This window comes from Oncorhynchus tshawytscha, linkage group LG14 (genome assembly GCF_018296145.1).
Source record: "Oncorhynchus tshawytscha isolate Ot180627B linkage group LG14, Otsh_v2.0, whole genome shotgun sequence".
NCBI lineage: Eukaryota > Metazoa > Chordata > Actinopteri > Salmoniformes > Salmonidae > Oncorhynchus > Oncorhynchus tshawytscha.
Window position 1 is genome coordinate 39829549 of NC_056442.1, and position 23437 is coordinate 39852985.

The 23437-nt window shown below is 43.2% G+C and overlaps 1 protein-coding gene and 1 long non-coding RNA gene across 3 annotated transcripts in view; one reads left to right on the plus strand and one right to left on the minus strand.

Moving 5' to 3' along the window:
• The window catches only part of LOC112267200 (serine/threonine-protein kinase ULK2), a 59747-nt gene that overhangs the window by 22602 nt on the left and 13708 nt on the right, over positions 1-23437 (minus strand). For both annotated transcript variants that reach the window (XM_024445409.2, XM_024445408.2), the window contains exons 4-13: positions 8058-8090; positions 6032-6068; positions 2215-2388; positions 1655-1728; positions 1402-1503; positions 1173-1231; positions 985-1067; positions 819-869; positions 587-675; positions 1-158 (exon numbers count right to left, since the gene is read on the minus strand). The exon at positions 1-158 is cut by the window's left edge and continues 11 nt beyond it. In XM_024445409.2, the coding sequence (XP_024301177.1) occupies positions 1-158; positions 587-675; positions 819-869; positions 985-1067; positions 1173-1231; positions 1402-1503; positions 1655-1728; positions 2215-2388; positions 6032-6068; positions 8058-8090 (860 nt within the window). The remainder of the gene's footprint in view (positions 159-586; positions 676-818; positions 870-984; positions 1068-1172; positions 1232-1401; positions 1504-1654; positions 1729-2214; positions 2389-6031; positions 6069-8057; positions 8091-23437) is intronic.
• On the plus strand, positions 17302-18682 carry LOC112267201. The gene is made up of 3 exons (XR_002956060.2): positions 17302-17386; positions 17610-18153; positions 18452-18682. It is a non-coding gene; the product is annotated as an uncharacterized LOC112267201 (long non-coding RNA).

Below are 23437 nucleotides of genomic sequence, written 5' to 3' on the forward strand. Positions count from 1 at the left end.
GAGAGGTGTGGCACCAGGACAAAGTCATCCGTGTCGCTGGAAGAGTTCTTGCTGCTCGTGCTTCCTCCAGACTCCTTAGACAGCTGCAGGTAGTTTGGAGGGCCCAAGGGGGGCGATGACAGACAGTCCTCAGGTAACGTCTGCATGTCTGGGAGAGACTGAAGAAGGGAAGGGGTATGTGTGTGTTGTAGCGAGCAAAAGGTGTGTGTATATTGGTGTGGGTAGGTGGTGTGTGTGTGTGCGTACGACCGTGTGTGTGTGTGTGTGTGTGTGTGAATGTGAGGAGCGTAGGGCAAGAGAAAGAAAGCAAGAGGATTAATCTCAGTGAGAGAGGGTTTGGGCTGTACAATTCAATTAGAGCCAGACTGGGCTATCTAGACTGTCAGAATAATGCAATCACAGTAGACAGAGAGAAAAAGTACATCCCTGCGAAACTCAGTTTGTCCGTTTTCCCACCGAGCTACTGTACGAAGTCTGGATTCTTCAGTGCTCAGTGTTGAGGTTTGGTGCTATGCCTTGAGGTACAGGTAACCCACTTGTTGTGGAATGCAACTATGAGGTGTCTAGGCAGTCATGATTAACTTACGGCAGGGGAGTTGTAGCGAACAGAGGGCGAGCTGCCACAGGTGATGTCGGTCACAGCGCTAGGGCAGTTGGGTACTGGAACAGGACATGCTGGAGAAGAAACATACAAATACACGTTTTCACACAAGACCTAAGTGTTCTCAACATCAACGCCATCTCACAATACAGCTCTGACACCACAACATGTATTTTTCCCTGTTATTGATGAAGGAAGTTCTCATCTATCTACTCACATTTTTTGATGGCAGACACTGGATCTAAGAAAGGATGGCTGAAAAATGCATCTGAAACAACAAGACAGAAGTGTGAATGTTAGAGAAGTAATATCCAATTGATGGATAACAAACATTATGTTTTAAATCATTTCCTTTCTAGAAGGGAAGTGGCGTCAGAACTGACCGAAGTCCATCCTATCCTTCTGGTTCCTCTGCAGCAGGCCTAGCAACAGGTTGCCAAGGGGAGGAGACGTCTCCCTCGGGATGCTGGGTAATAGAGGCACAGACAACACGTTCCGGTTAAAAACACGACTTTTCAGCCCAAATGGCCTCGAATCAGATAGTTAATAATTCTTCAATCCTATCACCTACATGGGCAGCAGCGACTTGTTCTTCTCATAGAACATCCTCAGGTCCTGGGGACTGTTGGCCTAGTGAGAGAGAGAGAGAGAGAGAAAGCACAGAGTGTTTGTATACTACTTCTATAAATTCTATAAACATTTTTCTTGCACAGGCATGTGCTATTTTCTTCACACAGTTTAATTCTGCTTTGTGTGAGGAAAAAAAAATGCCCCATATCAACTCCCTCTCTCCATCCTACCTGGAAAGGTGGCTTCCCTACGAGACACTGGTAGACGACCGTCCCAATGCTCCACATGTCTGCCTTGGCGTCATAGTTCTGAGACATGATCACTTCCGGGGCCTGGTTAGAGGACAGAGGTTAGAGGTCATGCTCTGAAAGGATCGTTCCAGTTGCAGGTTGCTGAGTAAGCAAAGCTGTTGTCACAGGAGAACAAGAGACTTAGACACAACACCCTTACACACACAACAAATACTAACCCGCATCCACTCACCATGTACATGGGGGAGCCACACAGTGTGGCAGCCATCATGTTGCTCTGGAGATATCGTGCGAAGCCAAAGTCAGCTGAAAGAGAGAAGTCCATCAGTCAGTCTGTCTGGCTGTGTCTATCTTATTAATAACAACTATTGTCGGAGTGTCACAACTCCTATTCCCAAGCCTCTCAGACACTAGACAATTGGGCACTCAACACACAACATGAGTCACCACACCTTCTGGGAATAGCATTGTGCAAACTAAATATAGCTGTGAGGTTCAAAACAACTAACCATGACCTTAGCTAGCTATCATTGTGGTGCATTTTAATACACGATATATGACACTTGTGTGACACAGTCAGACAAATCATATGATGGCTAACAGTTCATAGATAGGCCATCTCTATATTTACAGTATAAACATTATTTATATTGTATAAACATTATGAAGTTGTGTATATACAGAAATAACACTATATACAGAATTGAAGGGATAGTTGTCTTTTCGAAGGTTTAGCTTAGTTGTAGCTGAGTGTGTGTGTGTTGTGTTTGAGGGGCTGGGTTGTTCAGTCACCTATTTTGATGCGGATGCCGTGGATGCTGGATCTCTTGCGGCTGGTGTATGACAGCAGGATGTTCTGTGGTTTCAGGTCTCGGTGGATGATGCCTTTACTGTTGAGGATCCTCATTGCTGCTGCTATCTGCTGGAGGAACACCCTCAGAGTGTCTTCTCTCAGTGTCCCCTTGGCTAGGGAGAGCAGAGAGGACGGAAAAACCACTTACCCACAATCCTTCATTATACAGTACAAATGTATTGGCACATAATGTATGAAGACCAGGGATGCAGTGGTAAAATAATACTACACCCACACTGGCTATTAGCTTATTTTATCTATACAAAACTACATTACCCATAGTACACTGAAATCTCTATGGCGTATCGCTACAGAATGCCGACGTAGCCATGCTGGTTAAATATGCCTTGAATTCTAAATACATCACAGACAGTCTCTCCAGCAAAGCACCATCACACCTCCTCCTCCATGCTTCATGGTGGGAACCACACATACGGAAATCATCCGTTCACCTACTCTGTGTTCCACAAAGACACGGCAGTTGGAACGAAAAATATAACATTTGGACTCCTCAGACGAAAAGGCCAGATTTCCACCGGTCCAATATCCATTGCTTATGTTTCTTAGCCCAAGCAAGTCTCTTCTTATTGGTGTCCTTTAGTAGTGGTCTCTTTGCAGCAATTCTACCATGAAGGCCTGCTTAACGCAGTCTCCTCTGAACAGTGGATGTTGAGATGTTTCTGTTACTTGAACTCTGTGAAGCATTTATATGGGCTGCAACCTGAGGTGCAGTTAACTCTAATGAACTTATCCACTGCAGCAGAGGTAACGCTGGGTCTTCCTATCCTGTGGAGAACCTCATGAGAGCCAGTTTCATCATAACACTTGATGGTTTTTGCGACTGCACTTGAAGAAACTTTAAAAGTTCTTGAAACTTTTCGTATTGACTGACCTTTACGTCTTAAAGGAATGACAGACTGTTCCTTCTGTTTGCTTATTTGATCTGTTTTTGCCATAATATGGACTCTTTTACCAAATAGGGCTATCTTCTGTATAATACCTCTATCTTGTCACAACACAACTGATTGGCTCAAACGCATTAAGGAGGAAAGAAATTCCACAAATTCACTTTTAACAAGGCACGCTGGTTAAATGAAATGGATTGCAGGTGACTTCCTCATGAAGCTGGTTGAGAGAATGCCAAGAGTAAGCAAAGCTGTCATCAAGGCAAAGGGTGTCTACTTTGAAGTCACTCAAATATGAAATATATTATGATTTGTTTACTACATGATTCCATGTGGTATTTCAAAGTTGTGATGTCTACAATATAGAAAATAGTAAAAAGAAAGAAAACTCTGGAATGAGTAGTTACTGCACATATGCAAACATGATCCACGACTGAGTTCATCAGGAAGTGTATAGGATATGTTGTACCCACTGTGACTATTAAAACCAACCCTAACCAGGAACCCTAACCGCGAACCATTGCATTTAACCATGGCAAGGTGACTGGGAATATGGCCGAATACAAACAGCGTAGTTATTCCCTCCGTTAGTCAATCAAACAGGCAAAACGTCAGTATAGAGACAAAGTGCAGTCGCAATTCAACGGCTCAGACATGAGATGTATGTGGCAGGTTCTACAGACAATCACAGATTACAAAAAGAAAACCAGCCATGTCGCAGACACCGACGTCTTGCTTCCGGACAAACAAAACAACTTCTTCGCCCACTTTGAGGATAACACAGTGCCACCGACGTCGCCTGCTACCAAGGACAGTGGTCTCTCCTTCTCTGTGGCCGATGTGAGTAAGACATTTAAATGTGTTAACCCTCGCAAGGTTGCCGGCCCAGACAGCATCCCTAGCCGCGTCTTCAGAGCATGCGCAGACCAGCTGGCTAGTGTTTACGGACATATTCAATCTCTCCCTATCCCAGTCTGATGTCCTCACCTGCTTCAACATGTCCACCACTGTTGCTGTACCCAAGAAAGCAAAAGTAACTGAACTAAATGACTATCGCCCCATAGCACTCACTTCTGAGAGACAAGTCAAGGATAATATCACCTCTACTTCACCTGACACCGTACTCACTTCAATATGCTTACCGCACCAATAGATCCACAGACAATGCAATCGTCATCGCACTGCACACTGCCGTATCCCAACTGGACAAGAGGAATACCTATGTAAGAATGCTGTTCATTGACTATAGCTCAGCAATCAACACCATAGTACACTTCAAGCTCATCATTAAGTTTGAGGCCCTGGGTTTGAACCCCGCCCTGTGCAACTGGGTCCTGGACTACTTGATAGGCCGCCCCCAGGTAGTGAAGGTAGGAAACAACATCTCTACTTCGCTGATCCTCAACACGGGCCCCACAACGATGCATGCTCAGCCCCATCCTGTACTCCCTGTTCACCCATGACTCCATGGCCACGCACGCCTCCAACTCAATCATCAAGTTTGCAGACAACACAACAGTAGTAGGCCTGATTACCAACAATGATGAGACAGCCTACAGGGAGGAGGTGAGGGCCCTGGAAGTGTGGTGCCAGGAAAATAACCTCTCACTCTACATTCAACAAAACTACGGAGATGATCGTGGACTTCAGGAAACAGCAGAGGGAGCATCACCCTATCTACATCAATGGGACCGCAGTGGCAGCTAAAACCCTCACAAACTTCTACAGACACACAATAGAGAGCTTCCTGTTGGGCTGTATCACCACCAGGTACGGCAACTGCACCGCCCGCAACCGCAGGGCTCTCCAGATGGTGGTGCGGTCTGCCCAACGCAGCACCGGGGGCAAACTACTTACCCTTCAGGACACCTACAGTACCCTATGTCACAGGAAGGCCAAAAAGATCATCAAGGACAACAACTAACCGAGCCACTGCCTGTTCACCCCGCTATTATCCAGAAGGCGAGGTCAGTACAGGTGCATCAAAGGTGGGACCGAGAGACTGAAAAACAGCTTCTATCTGAAGGCCATCATACTGTTAAATAGCCAACACTAGCACATTAGAGGCTGCTGCCCTATATACATAGACTTGAAATCACTGTCCACTTTAATAATTGGAACACATCACTTTAACAATGTTTACATATTTTGCATTACTCATCTTATGTATATACTGTATTCTATCCTATTCTACTGTATCTTAGTCTGTGCCGCTCTGACATTGCTCGTCCAAACATTTATATATTCTTAATTCCATTCCTTTACTTGAAATTGTGTGTATTGTTAGATATTACTTGTTAGATATTACTGCACTGTTGGAGCAAGCAACACAAACATTTCACTACACCCACAATAACATCTTCTAAACACGTGTATGTGACATTCTTTTGTTGATATCACAGAGAGGCAGGTGTGTGTGTTATGCAATTCACAGCTATGAACTGCTATATCATTAAAGTCAATGACATACCACGTAGACCTCCACAAGCAGAATCCTATTAAGACATTCAGTGCTTGGTGCTTTCTTGGAAAGCATTATGAGAGATGAGTGAACTTTGATATTGCACATTTCTAGACTTGCGTCAGAGCTGTGCTGACCTCGGTGCTAAAGAAAGAACCCATTGTGTCATAACACTGTGGTGGCTCCTACACACAGCACTCCCTTGCATTGTGAACACACACACACACACACACACACACACACACACACACACACACACACACACACACACACACACACACACACACACACACACACACACACACACACACACACACCTCCTCTCCACTGCTAGTTACTTTGTTTTGATGAATAATACCCAGTGTGTGTTGAGATTAGCGCAATGCTTACCTTGCAGATAGTCAGCCAGATCGCCACCGTTGCAGTACTGTGGGGAGGAACAAGACAAACAAAACCATTCTATTAGCAGGCTGTGTAAGAACAACACGGATTAACAGTATCAAGCTGTGTGTGTGTGTGCGTTCGTGCGTGTGTTGTATGTGACCACAAAGCCCAGATAACGATGGGTCTCATCAATTAATCTGATGAGTGGCTGTGCTGTTATCAGTACTGACAGTCTCTGTTAATCCTGGCATTAGTCAACACAGAGAATGGAAAGGAGAGGAGTCCAAGAAAGACAGAGAGAGTTAGTGAGAGAGTTAGAGAAAAGGTATGAGGGAGAAGGGGAAAGAAAGTGGAGGAGAAAGAGGGTAGGGTAGGTGGTAGGAAAATGTAAGCTAGCATCTGTCCACCATTTCCAGTTCTGTCAGTTGAACCACCAATTAAATCATGTTGGTTACCAGAGCTTCCTCTGATCAAAGCATTGGTTTGATCTGGCCTTAAAGAGCCTCTGTCTTATCAGTGACCGATAGGATCTGACTCCAGTTCAGTTTATTACCACACCATGTTGTTTAGCCTTTGTACAGGGAAATCAATTCTAGCTCAGGTCCTTATATTGACACATGGATGGAGGGAGAGACATGCTCTGTGTGCAATCCAATCAGTTTACTGCAAGCAGCAGTGGCATTGAGCAGAGTTTAAATAAGACATTCTTAGGGGTCCACCATAACCACATAATGCTAAGGAGCGGCAGGGTAGCCTAGTGGTTAGAGCGTTGGACTAGTAACCAGAAGGTTGCAAGTTCAAACCCCGAGCTGACAAGGTACAAATCTGTCGTTCTGCCCCTGAACAGGCAGTTAACCCACTGTTCCTAGGCCGTCAATGAAAATAAGAATTTGTTCTTAACTGACTTGCCTAGTTAAATAAAGGCAAAATAAGGTAGTATGCATATATTTAACTCTTATGGGGGTGCCCACGTTGATTGTTGTAAGGTTATGGGCTGCCATGATTTGTTTTCCGTGTGAGGAGAATAATTTATGAGGCACATTAATAACGTAGATTGCTTTGTTTCATACAGAGAGTCAATGTTGCAGCTGAAACGGCAGTGTTTCCCCTAAAAGTTTCCTTTTCAATGTGTTCCTACCGGTGCCAAAATGCTGGAGAATGAGCCCTGAGCACTGACTGCTTAATAAGTAATAATTCATCTGATCCCTCCTCTAACCTGAGTAAAACAAGCCTTTTTTACTCGGCAAAACAAGCAGTCTGGCTAACACCAGGCAGATTAGCATCCATGCTAGCCTACTGTCGATGCTATCTATGCTCATCTCTCTGATACATTGATTAAGCAGACTGCTAACTAGAACACCAAAGCCAGATTTATGTCTGTTTCTTCTCCTGTGCCAGGAGACCCTGCCTCCTTAGTGTCAGTGTGGCTCTCAGAACACAGCGGTATCTACAACAAGCTAGAACACCCCAGGCAGGCCAAGGTAACAGGTACCAGGGTCCCATGACACCTTGCACAGCCAGTTAGCCTAACAACAGCAGGAATATGAGAAGGAGCAGAATAAGTATTGCAGGGCTAAATATAAAGCAAATGAACAATGTTTTGCTCTTGGATAAAATAATTCCTGGAAATTGGGGTGTAGGTGTGCAGGTATATTTTTACTTAAGGTGTCATATAGTTAGTTTCTTTCCTTCAGGCGGTTTGTGGAATTTTTTGGTCTTGAGCAATGAGAGGGAGAGAGGAGAGAGAGAAAGAAGAAGGGGGAGGGGAGAGGCAGAGTGAGGACAGGAGCACACTGGGTTTGCAGCCTCTCATAGGACTGAGGAAATTACATATGGCATGTGGAGAGAGAGCATGGGGAGAGAGAGCATGGGGGAAGGGAGAGAGAGCATGGGGGAGGGGCGGGTAATTAAGCAGAGTAAGACAGACAGAGAGAGAGAGGGGAGAGGTATCAACACAAAGGCAGAGACCCTGGTAGCCTACAGGCAGCTCAGCAGAAGAGGTTGTATGCTGATAGTGTGACACTCCACCTACCTCCATGACCAGGAACACAGAATTGGGTGTTTCCTGGAAGACAGGAGAGAAACAACATGGGTTAGAGTGATCATCTCTCTCACAACACCTGTCACATCCACTACATAGAAGAACAGCTTCGTCACACAGACTGACGTATGTATGGTGCAGACAGATATAGCCAACATATACATACTGTATAGATGGATCATATGTGTACACTACAGACAATAGGATTCCTTTGCCACCCAGCATGAACTGAAGCCCATAGCATAACTGATCCACTGATCTGGATTGTATCCGTACAGTACAATACCTGGCTCCAATCTAGACACATTGGCACCCTCATCCTCCATCTCATACTGTGCGACCTACTTGGGGTTATTATCAAATTAGCGCCCCTCAAGGAAACGTGCCGTCCTTAGTGAACCCCTCACCTCCAAGCTGTGTCGTGCTACAGTCTACATTTTTGAGGGGAGAGGAATGGAGTTTATTACACAACAGGTCCAAGTGGAGGTTGTTAGGGTGTGCGTGTGTTCGGGATATTGGGTTCAAGGGAATTGGGCAAGGTGACAGATATATGAGCCACCTTGTCAACATGGTGATGCAGGAGCAAAGAAGATGCTGGACAGGAGCCAAAGTAACCCAAGCAGGCTTCCAGGTTAAACAAGCTCACATGTATTTGGGGGAGTGTTTGGGTGTGTGTTTGCGCATGTGTGTGTGGTGTCAGGTTGATGGTACTGCAGCATATGGCAGATCAAGCATCTTGGCGTGTGCATCAAGTTCTCATCAACAACACAATTGTCGTCACACATTTTCCAATCCATTCAGTGCCATTCTAAGTAGGCCATCTATGATTAGATCCAGAAGTGTTTCTTGTGACAAATTAAAGAGAAACAGCCTGTCACATGAAATGCTTCTTTCCTTTCTAAGGAGCGTATGAGTTCAAATATACTTCATGGCATTATTTTCTGTCTACCGTACTAACAAATCAATGCGTCTCAAAATCAATTCCTTGACTACCAACTGCCATACTAGTAAGTTACTGGATTGCATTACTCTCTGGCTCTAATGGTCTTTCAGCCAAGGTTTCCAGATAGAGAGCAACCACAACAGCCACCCATTAATTCCACTTCAGCTCCTTCCTATCTGCTGACCTGTCAGCCTGCACCAGGCTTATTGGCTGGGCTCCCCTCCTCCCTGGCCAATCCCATTGGCGCGTTGCTGTGGATACTAGGATAATGGGATTCTGGTCGGTGTGTGTGTGTGTTTGTGGTGGCTGGTCTTGGCCTGGGGAAGATTACATAACGAGCTGTTTTCAGACCCTGCTCTATACTGGTTGATGGGGACTGGGAGAGGAAGAATAGGAGGACAGGAAAGAAGGGTGTTGGCCAGGCTGGACACTGTCCTGGAGGGTAATTGATACGTGAGAGGTACAAATACAGGACAGCCTCACCCCCTTTAACCTCCAGCCCTCAGTAGGTTGACAATGTACAATGAACTGTCTATGCCACCATAAAATCCATCCTACAAGAGTCCAAAACCTCTTCCATGGTCCAAATCTAGACTAAGTGGCATTCAGTATTTTCTAAGGCAGTGTTTGGTTACAGCTGTTATTATCAACACATTTACCACAAGAGAGGAGACACCAAATGAGTCAGAATGTACTGTGACACAAAACACTATCTGTTAAAGAATTAATGGACCTTGGACAGACACAGAAGACCAACTGCCAATAGGGTTATTCTACATGACCCTCCTTCCTCAAAGGAATACACCACAACTAAAAACAGAAGCATAAACAATTCCGCTTCCTGCTATCCAACATCAGCAGCGCCTCACGCAAGCATACATATTCCACTTATGAAAGCATTTCACAATCCTTCTAAAAACACTGAGTCACGAGGTGATCCAGTCAGAGTTATTCCACGAACAAGCTTTGAGCGATGCTCTTCCAGAAAACACTAGAAGGAACAGTACTATATCAGTTCAAAGAAATGTTGTCTTGAGGGAAACTCAAAACATCCCCCAACCATTTTCCACCGCTTCAGCCCTTCACCTCACAGAAATGTTCAGAATGCCAACACAACTCTAGAGCCGGGCCAAAACAACAACGTATTCTTAGTGTGTCTGTCCTGTTTGTTGCGTCACATGGTAGACTGTGTCCTGGGCTACATAAGAATGAAGGGGCGTAAGGTAACAGCGGGAGAAGAGAGGGGGCCGGCTGGGCTCAGTTTAAAATTGTTGAGGACATTAGAGAATAGGGTTCTATATGTGGACTGGAAATCCACTCAGCACACATCTGTTACGCAAATTCAGAGTAATCCTTAGCATTCTGAGAACCAAGAATCTTGCCTAGTCTAATATTACTGCACGCCAAGCATTCAGGGCTCAAACCAGCCCTGAATGCTGATTGGCTGAAAGCCATGGTATATCAGACCGTATACCACGGTATGACAAAACAACTTTTTACTGCTCTAATTACGTTGGTAACCAGTTTATAATAGCAATAAGAGGTATCCCTCTCCTTAGACCAAGACAAGACAGACCTGTACAATAAAGAATGTTAGGAAAATATTGACTGTTGACTCAGACTGTTGTCAGAAAAGCATAATGAAATGAGATGCCTCTAGCATAACACTTTCTCCTTGCATGGTACATATGGAAAGTAAAAATCCTATGACCAAATATACTTGAGTGTGTGTGTGTGTGTTTGTCAAATAACACAAAGCTAAATCATTTTCCCTCTCTCGGGGCAAACAAAGCGCACACAAACTACCCCCAGCTGTTCTAAGACCTACAGTATTATACTCTACCATCCCATCAGCTGTTCTAAGACCTACAGTATTATACTCTACCATCCCGTCAGCTGTTCTAAGACCTACAGTATTATACTCTACCATCCCATCAGCTGTTCTAAGACCTACAGTATTATACTCTACCATCCCGTCAGCTGTTCTAAGACCTACAGTATTATACTCTACCATCCCATCAGCTGTTCTAAGACCTACATTATTATACTCTACCATCCCATCAGCTGTTCTAAGACCTACAGTATTATACTCTACCATCCCATCAGCTGTTCTAAGACCTACAGTATTATACTCTACCATCCCATCAGCTGTTCTAAGACCTACAGTATTATACTCTACCATCCCGTCAGCTGTTCTAAGACCTACACTATTATACTCTACCATCCCAGTCAGCTGTTCTAAGACCTACAGTATTATACTCTACCATCCCGTCAGCTGTTCTAAGACCTACAATATTATACTCTACCATCCCATCAGCTGTTCTAAGACCTACAGTATTATACTCTACCATCCCATCAGCTGTTCTAAGACCTACACTATTATACTCTACCATCCTGTCAGCTTTTTTCCACCTTTTCTTTATATATGAAAAGGTATTGCCGGTATCAAAACCTAAACTTTTATTTACGCCAAACGACCTAGTCGCTGTAAATGAGAATGTATTGTCAGTCAACTTACCTGGTAAAATAAAGGGTTAAATAACAAATACATAACAATTATTTCAATAAAGTTCTGCCTATGGCTTAGTATGAAACATAGCCGTAATGCTGAGGCGGCATTGGCACTATTTGTTTGCTAATCTATCAGAAATATTCCATATGCACAAAATGCTTATTCCTCAAGAAGCTGATTATACAGCATGATCATTACACAGGTGCACCTTGTGCTGGGGACAATAAAAGGCCACTAAAATGTGCAGTTTTGTCACACAACACAATGCCACAGATGCCACAGTTTTGAGAGAGCGTACATTAGCATGCTGACTGCAGGAATGTCCCCAGAGCGGATGCCAAAGAATTGAATGTTCATTTTGTCTGCCATATGTCGCCTCCAATGTTGTTTTAGAGAATTTGGCAATACATCCAACCGGCCTCACAACCGCAGGCCACATGCATGGCGCCATGTGGGCGAGCAGTTTGCTGATGTAAACGTTGCAAACAGAGTGCCCCATGGCAGCGGTGGGGTTTTGATATGGACAGGCATAACATACGGACAATGAACACAATTGCATTTTACCGATGGCAATTTGAATGCACAGAGATACCGTGACGAGATCCTGAGGCCCATTGTCGTGCCATTCATTTCCTGCCATCACCTCATGTTTCAGCATGATAATGCACGGACAATGTCGCAAGGATCTGTACACAATTCCTGGAAGCTGAAAATGTCCCAGTTCTTCAATGGCCTGCATACTCACTCATTGAGCATGTTTGGTATGCTCTGGGACGATGTGTACAACAGCGTGTTTCAGTTCCCGCCAATAACCACCAACTTTGTAAAGCCATTGAAGAGGAGTGGGACAACATTCCACAGGCCACAATCAACTCTATGCAAATAAGATGTGTCGCGCTGCATGAGACAGATGGTTGCCACACCAGATACTGACTGGTTTTCTGATCCACTTCCCTACTTTTAAAATATTTTTTATAAGGTATCTGGGACCAACAGATGCATTCTGTATTCCCAGTCATGTGAAATTCATAGATACATTTATTTCAAGACCTTTGAAATTGTTGCATGTTACGTTTATATTTTTAATGATGTATATTCTCAATGGATTTATTAAAATACACCCCCACCCACATCTGCACACCACCAACACTCGTCCCTGGCATGCACACGAGAGGTATACAAGGTGTATGTATGCAGGCAAAAATGTGGTAAAAATGGGCCTAGTTGTAAGGGGAGTCAAATAAATATTGCCCACATTATTATTTTTAAAAAATTAACAAGCAAAATACCTTAAATCCAATGTGAAAGCAGTATGTGTGTGCGTGGGAGATTTGAGTGTGCTGGGAGTGAGTTTCTATCTCAGTGGAGGCTGCTGAGGGGAGGATGACTCATATTAATGGCTGGAACGGAGCAAATGGAATGGCATTAAACACATGGAAATCATGTGTTTGATGTAGTGTATTCGGAAAGTATTCAGGCGGCTTTACTTTCCCCACATTGTATTAGTGGGTGCTCCTTTAAAAGGTGTGTCATACTGCAGCACACCTTGCGGGCAGCTGCAGCATTCTGTAGCACATTTTCTAATTGTCAGCCATTTTTTCTGTTAATGCAAGTTAGTGCTAGTTTGACCACAAGAGGCCATCTTTGAGAAGCGCTTGATATTCTTCCATTGCTTAATTCATTTGATTAATATTATGGTGTTTCTATTCCATGAAAAGCGAAAAACCCTCTGGGTAAATTCAGACCGTTTCGCTCTCGGTGCCCACACCGGACGTTCAGGCCGAGTAGTAGGGTTGATTTGAGCGTTCTGGCCTTACAACGGCAGTCAAGCACCCAAGCTAACATTGGCTAGCATGCTACCTACTTCCAGACACAAATGAGACCACTCGCGCTAGCAGAGCTGGTTAGGCAGATTTCGTGTTAACCAGAGTGTTGGTGAATGTAACTGTGCTGCTGGAAACAATTTAATTGTGCTTTTTTGACGATGTTCACTGACACCGCCATATTCAACGGGTGTTGAGTGCTCGCTAATTCATTATGCTTTGCCCTGGTACACTCAGATGAGAGTGCTCTGAAATCGGAGTAGATAGCCAGAGCGAATTTACTAAAGCACCCGAATGTCCATTGAGAAGGAACAATGACCATACCATTTACCTAAGCTAAGAATGACGGGAATAATCATGTCAATAAACATTGGGTAGTTAGATAGCCTATAGTTAATATACTGTCAAGTGTGATGTATAACTACTAACGTTAGGTAGATAACTAACATACCGGTACATACTGCTGTAATATGCTATGTTGTTTGTAAGGACAGCGTAGCTAACAAATGTCAGCCAACATAATGTGGAAGGTAACTTATTTGAAAAAGTTATTACTTTATTACATTGAGTAGCAAGATACCGCGAGGATGCGCTCTATTCCCCCTTGGTCGTTAGGGCAAATCTGGTCTGTGATATGACGGAGGTTTTTCACACCTAGCACGGCTATTAGACTATTCTCTAGTAAAGGTTGAAAAGTCTATTGTTCAGCTATTAGCCCCCCTCCCCAACTTGCAACAAATGGATGTATTTTGGTCGAGAGCAAAACTTTAATTAATTTCGCTATCAATCACCCTCCATTTTGGCAATTTTTGGAGTGTCAGTTTGGCTACAACCAATACTGTTCAGCCTTTCTTTCCGACACAAAGGAAGTTATAGCGGACACCTATGAAGGAGTGTGTGATGATGGAATCTCAGGTAAGCAGCACTGGGCGTTCTTCTGTCCAACTTCCACATAGCTAGTAGTTAGCTCCTACGATTCAGTGTCGGTTCATAACATTGTATTATATTACATACATACTGTAGAATGATAAATCATGCAATTATTCTTCTCAAGCTAACCAAACACATTTAGCTACGAACGCCTGTTCTCACCATTTTCAGTTTAATTCAATGAATTCAACTCATAAGCATATGTCCTATTTGATTCATAGTTAATATATAATCATATTTCATGACAGTGTAACGGTTAGCTTTTTTACAGAAGGATGAAAGATCACAATACGTCTGTCAGGGAATGCTATTCTGATATGTCAGATGAAGTGTTAGACCAGAATGTCAGGGCCATTAAGGCAAGGATGCCCCATGCAGGCTTTAGACCGGTCAAAGGAAGTCTCAGAGCAATGGGCCATCGTGTACAATGGCCAAGAGTTAGGGAGTCTCTGCAGCATGTAGATGGTGCAGGTATCATTGCCAGAATCATCCAGCTTTGTTGCATTGCTTGGCAAAAATACTCTGTCCCTGCTCCCCAGTCTCTCGTCCACACTGATACAAATCATACATTGACAAAGGTACTAAGATGCATGTCTCCATCAAATCTAAGAAGTAATATTGACTTTTTATTATTACTTATTTGTAGACACATTTTCAATGATGTATGAAATTGGAGTTGTTCTTCATCAACTGGTGATACATAAATAAGGAAGCAGGTTAAACATTTCACTTTTAATTCCAATGCTTTTTTTCAAGAGACAACATTGGCATCTTTGGCGGTATAGATGGATTTTCAAGGAAGGTACAGTTGAAGTCAGAAGTTTACATACACCATAGACAAATACGTTTAAACTCAAGTTTTTCACAATTCCTGACATTTAATCCTAGTCAAAAATCTGTTTTAGGCCTCCCGGGTGGCGCAGTTTTTAAGGGCGCTGTACTGCAGCGCCAGCTGTGCCATCAGAGACTCTGGGTTCGCGCCCAGGCTCTGTCGTAACCGGCCGCGACCGGGAGGTCCATGGGGCGATGCACAATTGGCCTAGCGCCGTCCGGGTTAGGGAGAGCTTGGTCGGTAGGGATGTCCTTGTCCCATCGTGCACCAGCGTCTCCTGTGGCGGGCAGGGCGCAGTGCGCGCTAACCAAGGTTGCCAGGTGCACAGTGTTTCCTCCGACACATTGGTGCGGCTGGCTTCCGGGTTGGATGCGCGCTGTGTTAAGAAGCAGTGCGGCTAGGTTGGGTTGTGTATCGGAGGACGCATGACTTTCAACCTTCAACCTTTCAACCGTCTCTCCCGAGCCTGTACGGGAGTTGTAGCGATGAGACAAGATAGTAGCTACTACAACAATTGGACACCACGAAATTGGGGAGAAAAAAGGGGTAAAAATTCCAAAAATAAAAAATTTAATAAAAATCCGTCTTAGGCCAGTTAGGATAACCACTTTATTTTAAGAATGTGAAATGTCAGAATAATAGTAGAAAGAATAATTTATTTCAGCTTTTATTTCTTTCATCACATTCCCAGAGGGTCAGAAGTATACATGCACTCAAATAGTACTTGGTAGCATTGCCTTTAAATTGTTTAACTTGGGTCAAACGTTTCGGGTAGCCTTCCACAAGCTTCCCACAATAAGTTGTGGGTGAATTTTGGCCCATTCCTCCTGACAGAGCTGGTGTAATTGAGTCAGGTTTGTAGTCCTCCTTGCTCGCACACGCTTTTTCAGTTCTGCTCACAAATTTTCTATTGGATTGAGGTCAGGGCTTTGTGATGGCCACTCCAATACCTTGACCTTGTTGTCCTTAAGCCATTTTGCCACAACTTTGGAAGTATGCTTGGGGTCGTTGTCCATTTGGAAGACCCATTTGCGAACAAGCTTTAACTTCCTGACTGATGTCTTGAGATGTTGCTTCAATATATCCACATAATTTTCTATCCTCATGAGCCATCTATTTTGTGAAGTGCACCAGTCTCTCCTGCAGCAAAGCACCCCCATAACATGATGCTGCCACCCCCGTGCTTCACGGTTGGGATGGTGTTCTTTGGTTTGCAAGCCTCCCACTTTATCCTCCAAACATAACAATGGTCATTATGGCCAAACAGTTCTATTTTTGTTTCATCAGACTAGAGAACATTTCTCCAAAAACTACGATCTTTGTCCCAATGTGCAGTTGCAAACTGTAGTCTGGCATTTTTATGGAGCAGTGGCTTCTTCCTTGCTGAGCGGCCTTTCAGGTTATGTCTGTATAGGACTCGTTTTACTGTGGATATAGACACTTATGTACCGGTTTCCTCCAGCATCTTCACAAGGTTCTTTGCTGTTGTTCTGGGATTGATTTGCATTTTTCGCACCACAGTACGTTCATCTCTAGGAGACGGACTTGTGGAGGTCTACAATTTTTTATCTGAGGTCTTGGCTGATATCTTTTGATTTTTCTATGATTTCAAGCAAAGAGGCACTGAGTTTGAAGGTAGGCCTTGAAATACATCCACAGGCACACCTCCAATTGTGTCAAACGATGTCAATAAGCCTATCAGAACTTCTAAAGCGATGACATCATTTTCTGGAATTTTCCAAGCTGTTTAAAGACACAGTGAATTTAGTGCATGTAAACTTCTGACCCACTGGAATTGTGATACAGTGAATTATAAGTGAAGTAATTTGTCTAAACATTTGTTGGAAAAATTACGTGTCATGCACAAAGTAATGTCCTAACCGACTTGCCAAAACTATTCTTGGTTAACAAGAAATTTGTGGAGTGGTTGAAAAACAAGTTTTAATGACTCCAACATAAGTGTATGTAAACTTCCGACTTCAACTGTAAGTATATTATTTGTATGCATATTTCCCATCACCTAATGAACAACCACAATACCATTCTGGTGTTAAGCTGACTGTGCTGTATTGACGTATCTGGAAAATGACATCTGCTGCTTTAGATTGAACGTTCATATCTCAGTTATCGTTTTAATATCTACAAAAAAATAAGCTATTTTCTTTACTTTCAGAGTGCGAGCTGATCAAGGGTTCGAAAATGTGGATATTGCCAGATGTTCACTGTTCGAGGAACAGGCCGTAGAAGCCTTATTGTTGGCAAAAGTGTCCATAACCAGAGGTAAGTAAAATGTTCTGTGTTCTTTTTGTGCTCTTCCTCTGTGCCTGTCTTGTTGTACATGGAACCTGTCTCACATGCATTAATTAAAAAATGCTTAAGATGTCAGCTGCTAATTTTCAGATTTACACCACAAACACTTAGCCATTTTCACTGGACTATCAAGCCCGTTGATGCCAAATTTATATAATCACTAATACAGATTTGTTTCTTTTGAGCATTCCAGATTCAGCAGGTGGAGGACCTGCTTTATTAGGAAGATAATCTGGAAACACTGACAATGGGTCATTGTTCCTGACATCCCATGCCCCCTGTCTACTGAGAATCTTGCTGTGCTCCAACGTCAAGTGAACCCTACCAACGACTCATCTTTTGGTCAGGACATATACATGCATGCTCTTCGATTAGTATTGAGTCTCCAACCTTTTCAGGTGCAGTCCTCCCACACTATATAGGATATTGTTTTAGCCCCAGTGCCACTCTTGATAATGGCAAACATTTGCATTTTTTGGAGGAGGGTGAAAGGATAGCAGGCCCAGCTGTCAAAGTGAGAGGAGAGTGAATTCTGGAAAGAGCGGGTACTTGTGTGTAGTCTATTTCTTGTGAGCTTTTCTGTCCTCAGATACAGAGAGCTGTGAAAGCCTGTCTGCAGATTAAGAGGTCCCAATGAAGAGCAGGGGTTTTCAGTCCTGGTGCTGGGGACAGTCCTGGTGCTGCCTTGGCACTACACAGCTGATTCAAATGATCAAGTCACCATCAAGCTTCAAATGGTATTTATGTATTCATTTGTGACGCTATCCTTGAAATTTGTGACGCTATCCTGCTATTGTCACATGCTACACATGCATCTATCTATCCAATGTTATGATTGTTTTGTAAGGGATATTATACTTATATTATACAGGAAGTATTATTAAAGAGATGCTTTAGATTGGGACTACTACACCTCTATTTGTATTTCAGAGTTAATGATCCAAGGTCAGTTTTGCATTTCACCTCCTGATGACTGACCGTGTTAGAATTTTAAAAAACTAAGCTAAATCATGCGCTCTCTCTATCCATCTGTAGGTATGTTTTGATGTGAGAGAGGAAGACCTGAAGAAATCCCATCAGCGCCGCCTCACCCGCTCTTAAGATAATCTTCGGGCCGACTGGGAGTCCAAGGCTGGTTAGAAGACACCGCGAGAGACACTATGTAATTGTGATGAACAGAGAATATTAGGGTGGCACTAATTCATTAATCATATGCTGTCTTCCCTGCTCCTCTGTTTTACCTCTCTCCCCACCTCTTTCTTCCTCTTTTTTTGTATTTTTAATGAATGTATTATGTATTTATAACACCTGGATAATGAACTTTCAATAAAGCGTTTCACATTCTCCACTGGTTGAAATTAAGTATCTCATTAAGATACTACACCAATCCTGTGTCCTCAGATTAATGCAGATGAAGGGAGTTAGATTTGCATAGGTGTATTTCTGTATATATGATTTACAAATCAGCCTTTACTTAAATCAAGTTTCTAGTCTTTTGCATAGATACAATGTGTAATCATTGATATCCCAGGAGCGGTAAACACTGTTGAAGTGCATAACTGTAATACATACATGCAGACACAGCATCATTCAAAGAATGGAGTTTGATACACCTGGTATTGGATATGAGTGAAAAAGAATGTCGCTCAGAGATTCATACTTGAACCGCACCTTTATTTGCCAAGGAAGAGTACATGATCAGTGAATATATTCAATGTACAGGCTACAATGTGGGGATCTGATGCGTGGTAATAACTACTGTACATGTATTTTGGACTTGCATCCTTGACACAATAAAGTTATTATATTCTACTCAATCCATAGGCTTCATTAATGCCATTCAGACTTGACGATACAACTATGATAGCTGAGGTTCATAGATAGGTATGAATATTAGTTCAGAACCTAAAGTTTTAGAGTCCATACACCGATCGGCTACATACTGTAGCTTGTTACACATCCAAAGGTGTACAGTAATATAACCTCCAATACACAATAAGCAAATAAATAGTTAGCTAGCTATGTTACTTCAGCTGTATTGCATGGCAAATATAAGCAAGGCAAGCTAACACAATTTGCAGTAAATGCTTGGTTAGAAACTTGGTTAGAGACCACATTCAGACCTGGAATAGCCACAATGTGATCGTATGAGAGCACGTGTGTGTGCATGATTGATATAATAGTTGTGAGTGTGTATGTTCTAGCGATTGCTGTGTGTATGTGTTGAGCCATGACAGACAAATTAGTTTGAGTGTGCATTCTGTGTGTGCATGACACCGTACCCAAACCGTCCATCCGCGTGCGCCATTGTGTGCAAATCGAGTTTGTCCCCCACACCAAACGCGATCACGACACGCAGGTTGAAATATCAAAACAAACGCTGACCCAATTATATTAATTTGGGGACAGGTCCAAAAGCATTAAACATGTATGGCAATTTAGCTAGCTAGCTTGCAGTTGCTAGCTAATTTGTCCTGGGATATAAACACTGATTTGTTATTTTACCTGAAAAGCCCAAGGTCCTCTACTTCGACAATTAACCCACACAGTGGTCAACCGAATCGTTTCTAGTCATCTCTCCTCCTTCCAGGCTTTTTCTTCTTTGGACTTTATATGGCGATTGGCAACTACCTTTCTTAATAAGGTGTATTACCACAACCGACCTCGGGTCATCTTTCAGTCACACATGGGTATAACCAATGAAGAGATTGCACGTGGGTACATGCTTCTAAAAATCCAACGAGGAGATGGGAGAAGCAGGACTTGCATCGCATTCTGTGTCACAAATAGAACTGACTTCAATTTTAGCACTTGGCAACGCAGACGCTCGTTGGCGCGCGCGAGCAGTGTGGGTGCAATAATTGAATAATATGTACACTACCGTTACCGTTGAAAAGTTTGGGGTCACTTGGAAATGTCCATGTTTTTTAAAGAAAACCACATCTTGTACAACGCTGTGTATTACTCCCTTCACAGAATAGTGCAAACTGGCTCTAACCAGAATAGAAAGAGGCGTGGGAGGCGTCAACAGTGAAGAGGCGACTCAGGGATGCTGACCTACTAGGCAGAGTTGCAAAGAAAAAGCCATATCTCAGACTGTCCAATAAAAAGTAAAGATTAAGATGGGAAAAACACAGACAGGGGACAGAGGACCTTATTCTTTGCAACTCTGTCTAGAATGCCAGCATCCCGGAGTCACCTCTTCACTGTTGACTTTGAGACTGGAAGCTGCCAGTTGAGGACTTGTGAGGTGTCTGTTTCTCAAACTAGACACTCTAATGTACTTGTCCTCTTGCTCAGTTGTGCACCGGGGCCTCCAACTCCTCTTTCTATTCTGGTTAGGGCCAGTTTGCACTGTTATGTGAAGGGAGTAGTATACAGCATTGTACGAGATCTTCAGTTTCTTGGCAATTTCTCACATGGAATAGCCTTCCTTTCTCAGAACAAGAATAGACTGATGAGTTTCAGAACAAAGTTTTTTGTTTCTGGACATTTTGAGCCCGTAATCGAACCCACAAATGCTGATGCTCCAGATACTCAACCAGTCTAAATGGCAGTTTTATTGCTTCTTCTATCAGCATAACAGTTTTCAGCTGTGCTAACATAATTGCAAAAGGGTTTTCTAATGATCAATTAGCCTTTAAAAATGATAAACTTGGATTAGCTAACACAACGTGCCATTGGAACACAGGAGTGATGGTTGCTGATAATGTGCCTCTGTACGCCTATGCAGATATTCCATAAAAAAATCTGCCGTTTCCAGCTACAATAGTCATTTACAACATTAACAAAGTCTTCACTGTATTTCTGATCAATTTGATGTAATTTTAATGGACAATTTTTGTGTGCTTTTCTTTCAAAAACAAGGACATTTCCAAGTGACCCCAAACTTTTGAACGGTAGTGTATGTTTTTATTTATTTTGCGAACACGACGCGGGTGGTGGGGTCAGCATGTGAGTAGAAGTCTCCATGTATAGCCCTCAGAGTGTGTACTGTATACTACACATGAATGACTGATATCACAACATCTGTGATGAGTGTCTGTAGGCTAGGCTTTATGTTTTGCCCGCATTGAGATCTAAAGGAGCCCTCACAGTGCAGCGGGCCTTTCAAAGGTCAATGTGCCCCAGCAGCGTTCTCTAACGAGGCACCACCTCACACTCCTACAAACACCCAGCGACAGAGCTCCTACCCTCAGCTAATGACCGTCGACTGTAAACAGACCACACTTTCTTAATTGGCATTTCAGCGCTGTGGCATCGATAACCACCAGACGCACTCCAACTCAACTGAGGTGGTGCCGCCTCAACAGACCTGTTAGTTTTATTTAAGAAGCCTTCCTGTTCTCCACTCATTACCTGTACTAACTGCACCTGTTTGAACTCGTTACCTGTATAAAAGACACCTGTCCACACACTCAATCAAACAGACTCCAACCTCTCCACAATGGCCAAGATCAGAGAGATGTATAAGGACATCAGTGATAAAATTGTAGGCCTGCACAAGCCTGCGATGGGCTACAGGACAATAGGCAAGCAGTTTGGTGTGAAGGCAACAACTGTTGGCGCAATTATTAGAAAATGGAAGAAGTTCAAGATGACGGTCAATCACCCTCGGTCTGGGGCTCCATGCAAGATCTCACCTCGTGGGGCATCAATGATCATGAGGAAGGTGAGGGATCAGCCCAGAACTACACAGCAGGACCTGGTCAATGACCTGAAGAGAGCTGGGACCAGAGTCTCAAAGAAAACCATTAGTAACACACTACGCCGTCATGGATTAAAATCCTGCAGCACACGCAAGGTCCCCCTGCTCAAGCCAGCGCATGTCCAGGCCCGTCTGACGTTTGCCAATGACCATCTGGTTGAGGAATGGGAGAAGGTCATGTGGTCTGATGAGACAAAAATAGAGCTTTTGGGTCTAAACTCCACTCGCCGTGTTTGGAGGAAGAAGAAGGATGAGTACAACCCCAAGAACACCATCCCAACCGTGAAGCATGGAGGTGGAAACATCATTCTTTGGGGATGCTTTTCTGCAAAGGGGACAGGACAACTGCACTGTATTGAGGGGAGGATGGATGGGGCATGTATCGCGAGATCTTGGCCAACAACCTCCTTCCCTCAGTAAGAGCATTGAAGATGGGTCGTGGCTGGGTCTTCCAGCATGACAACGACCCGAAACACACAGCCAGGGCAACTAAGGAGTGGCTCCGTAAGAAGTATCTCAAGGTCCTGGAGTGGCCTAGTCAGTCTCCAGACCTGAACCCAATAGAAAATCTTTGGAGGGAGCTGAAAGTCCGTATTGCCCAGCGACAGCCCCGAAACCTGACGGATCTGGAGAAGGTCTGTATGGAGGAGTAGGCCAAAATCCCTGCTGCAGTGTGTGCAAACCTGGTCAAGAACTACAGGAAACGTATGATCTCTGTAATTGCAAAGGTTTCTGTACAAAAAATTAAGTTCTGCTTTTCTAATGTATCAAATACTTATGCCATGCAATAAATTGTAAATGAATTACTTAAAAATCATACAATGTGATTTTCTGGATTTTTGTTTTAGATTCCGTCTCTCACAGTTTAAGTGTACCTATGATAAAAATTACAGACCTCTACATGCTTTGTAAGTAGGAAAACCTGCAAAATCGGCAATGTATCAAATACTTGTTCTCCGCACTGAATATGTCAACATTATCAAGTTATGAAATTATTGTTATTTTAAAGTACAATCTCTTTTGGGCTTAGTTGTTTGTGGTCAATTTGCAGTGTACAAATCACTATAATTATGTTCAGCCCGCAGCTGAATCTAGCTGCCTACCCCTGCACTAGGCCTTACTAACATTAAAGCTACAATATGTTACTTTTGGATGACCCGACCAAATTCACAAAGAATTTTCATTCTATTTAAAAGCAAGTCTATTTAAAAGCAAGTCTAAGAAGCGGTAGATCAGTTTTGTGTGCCATTTTGATGCTTCCCATTCTTAAGTTACATTTTTATGTCTTTTACTTTTGGTATTGTACATCATCT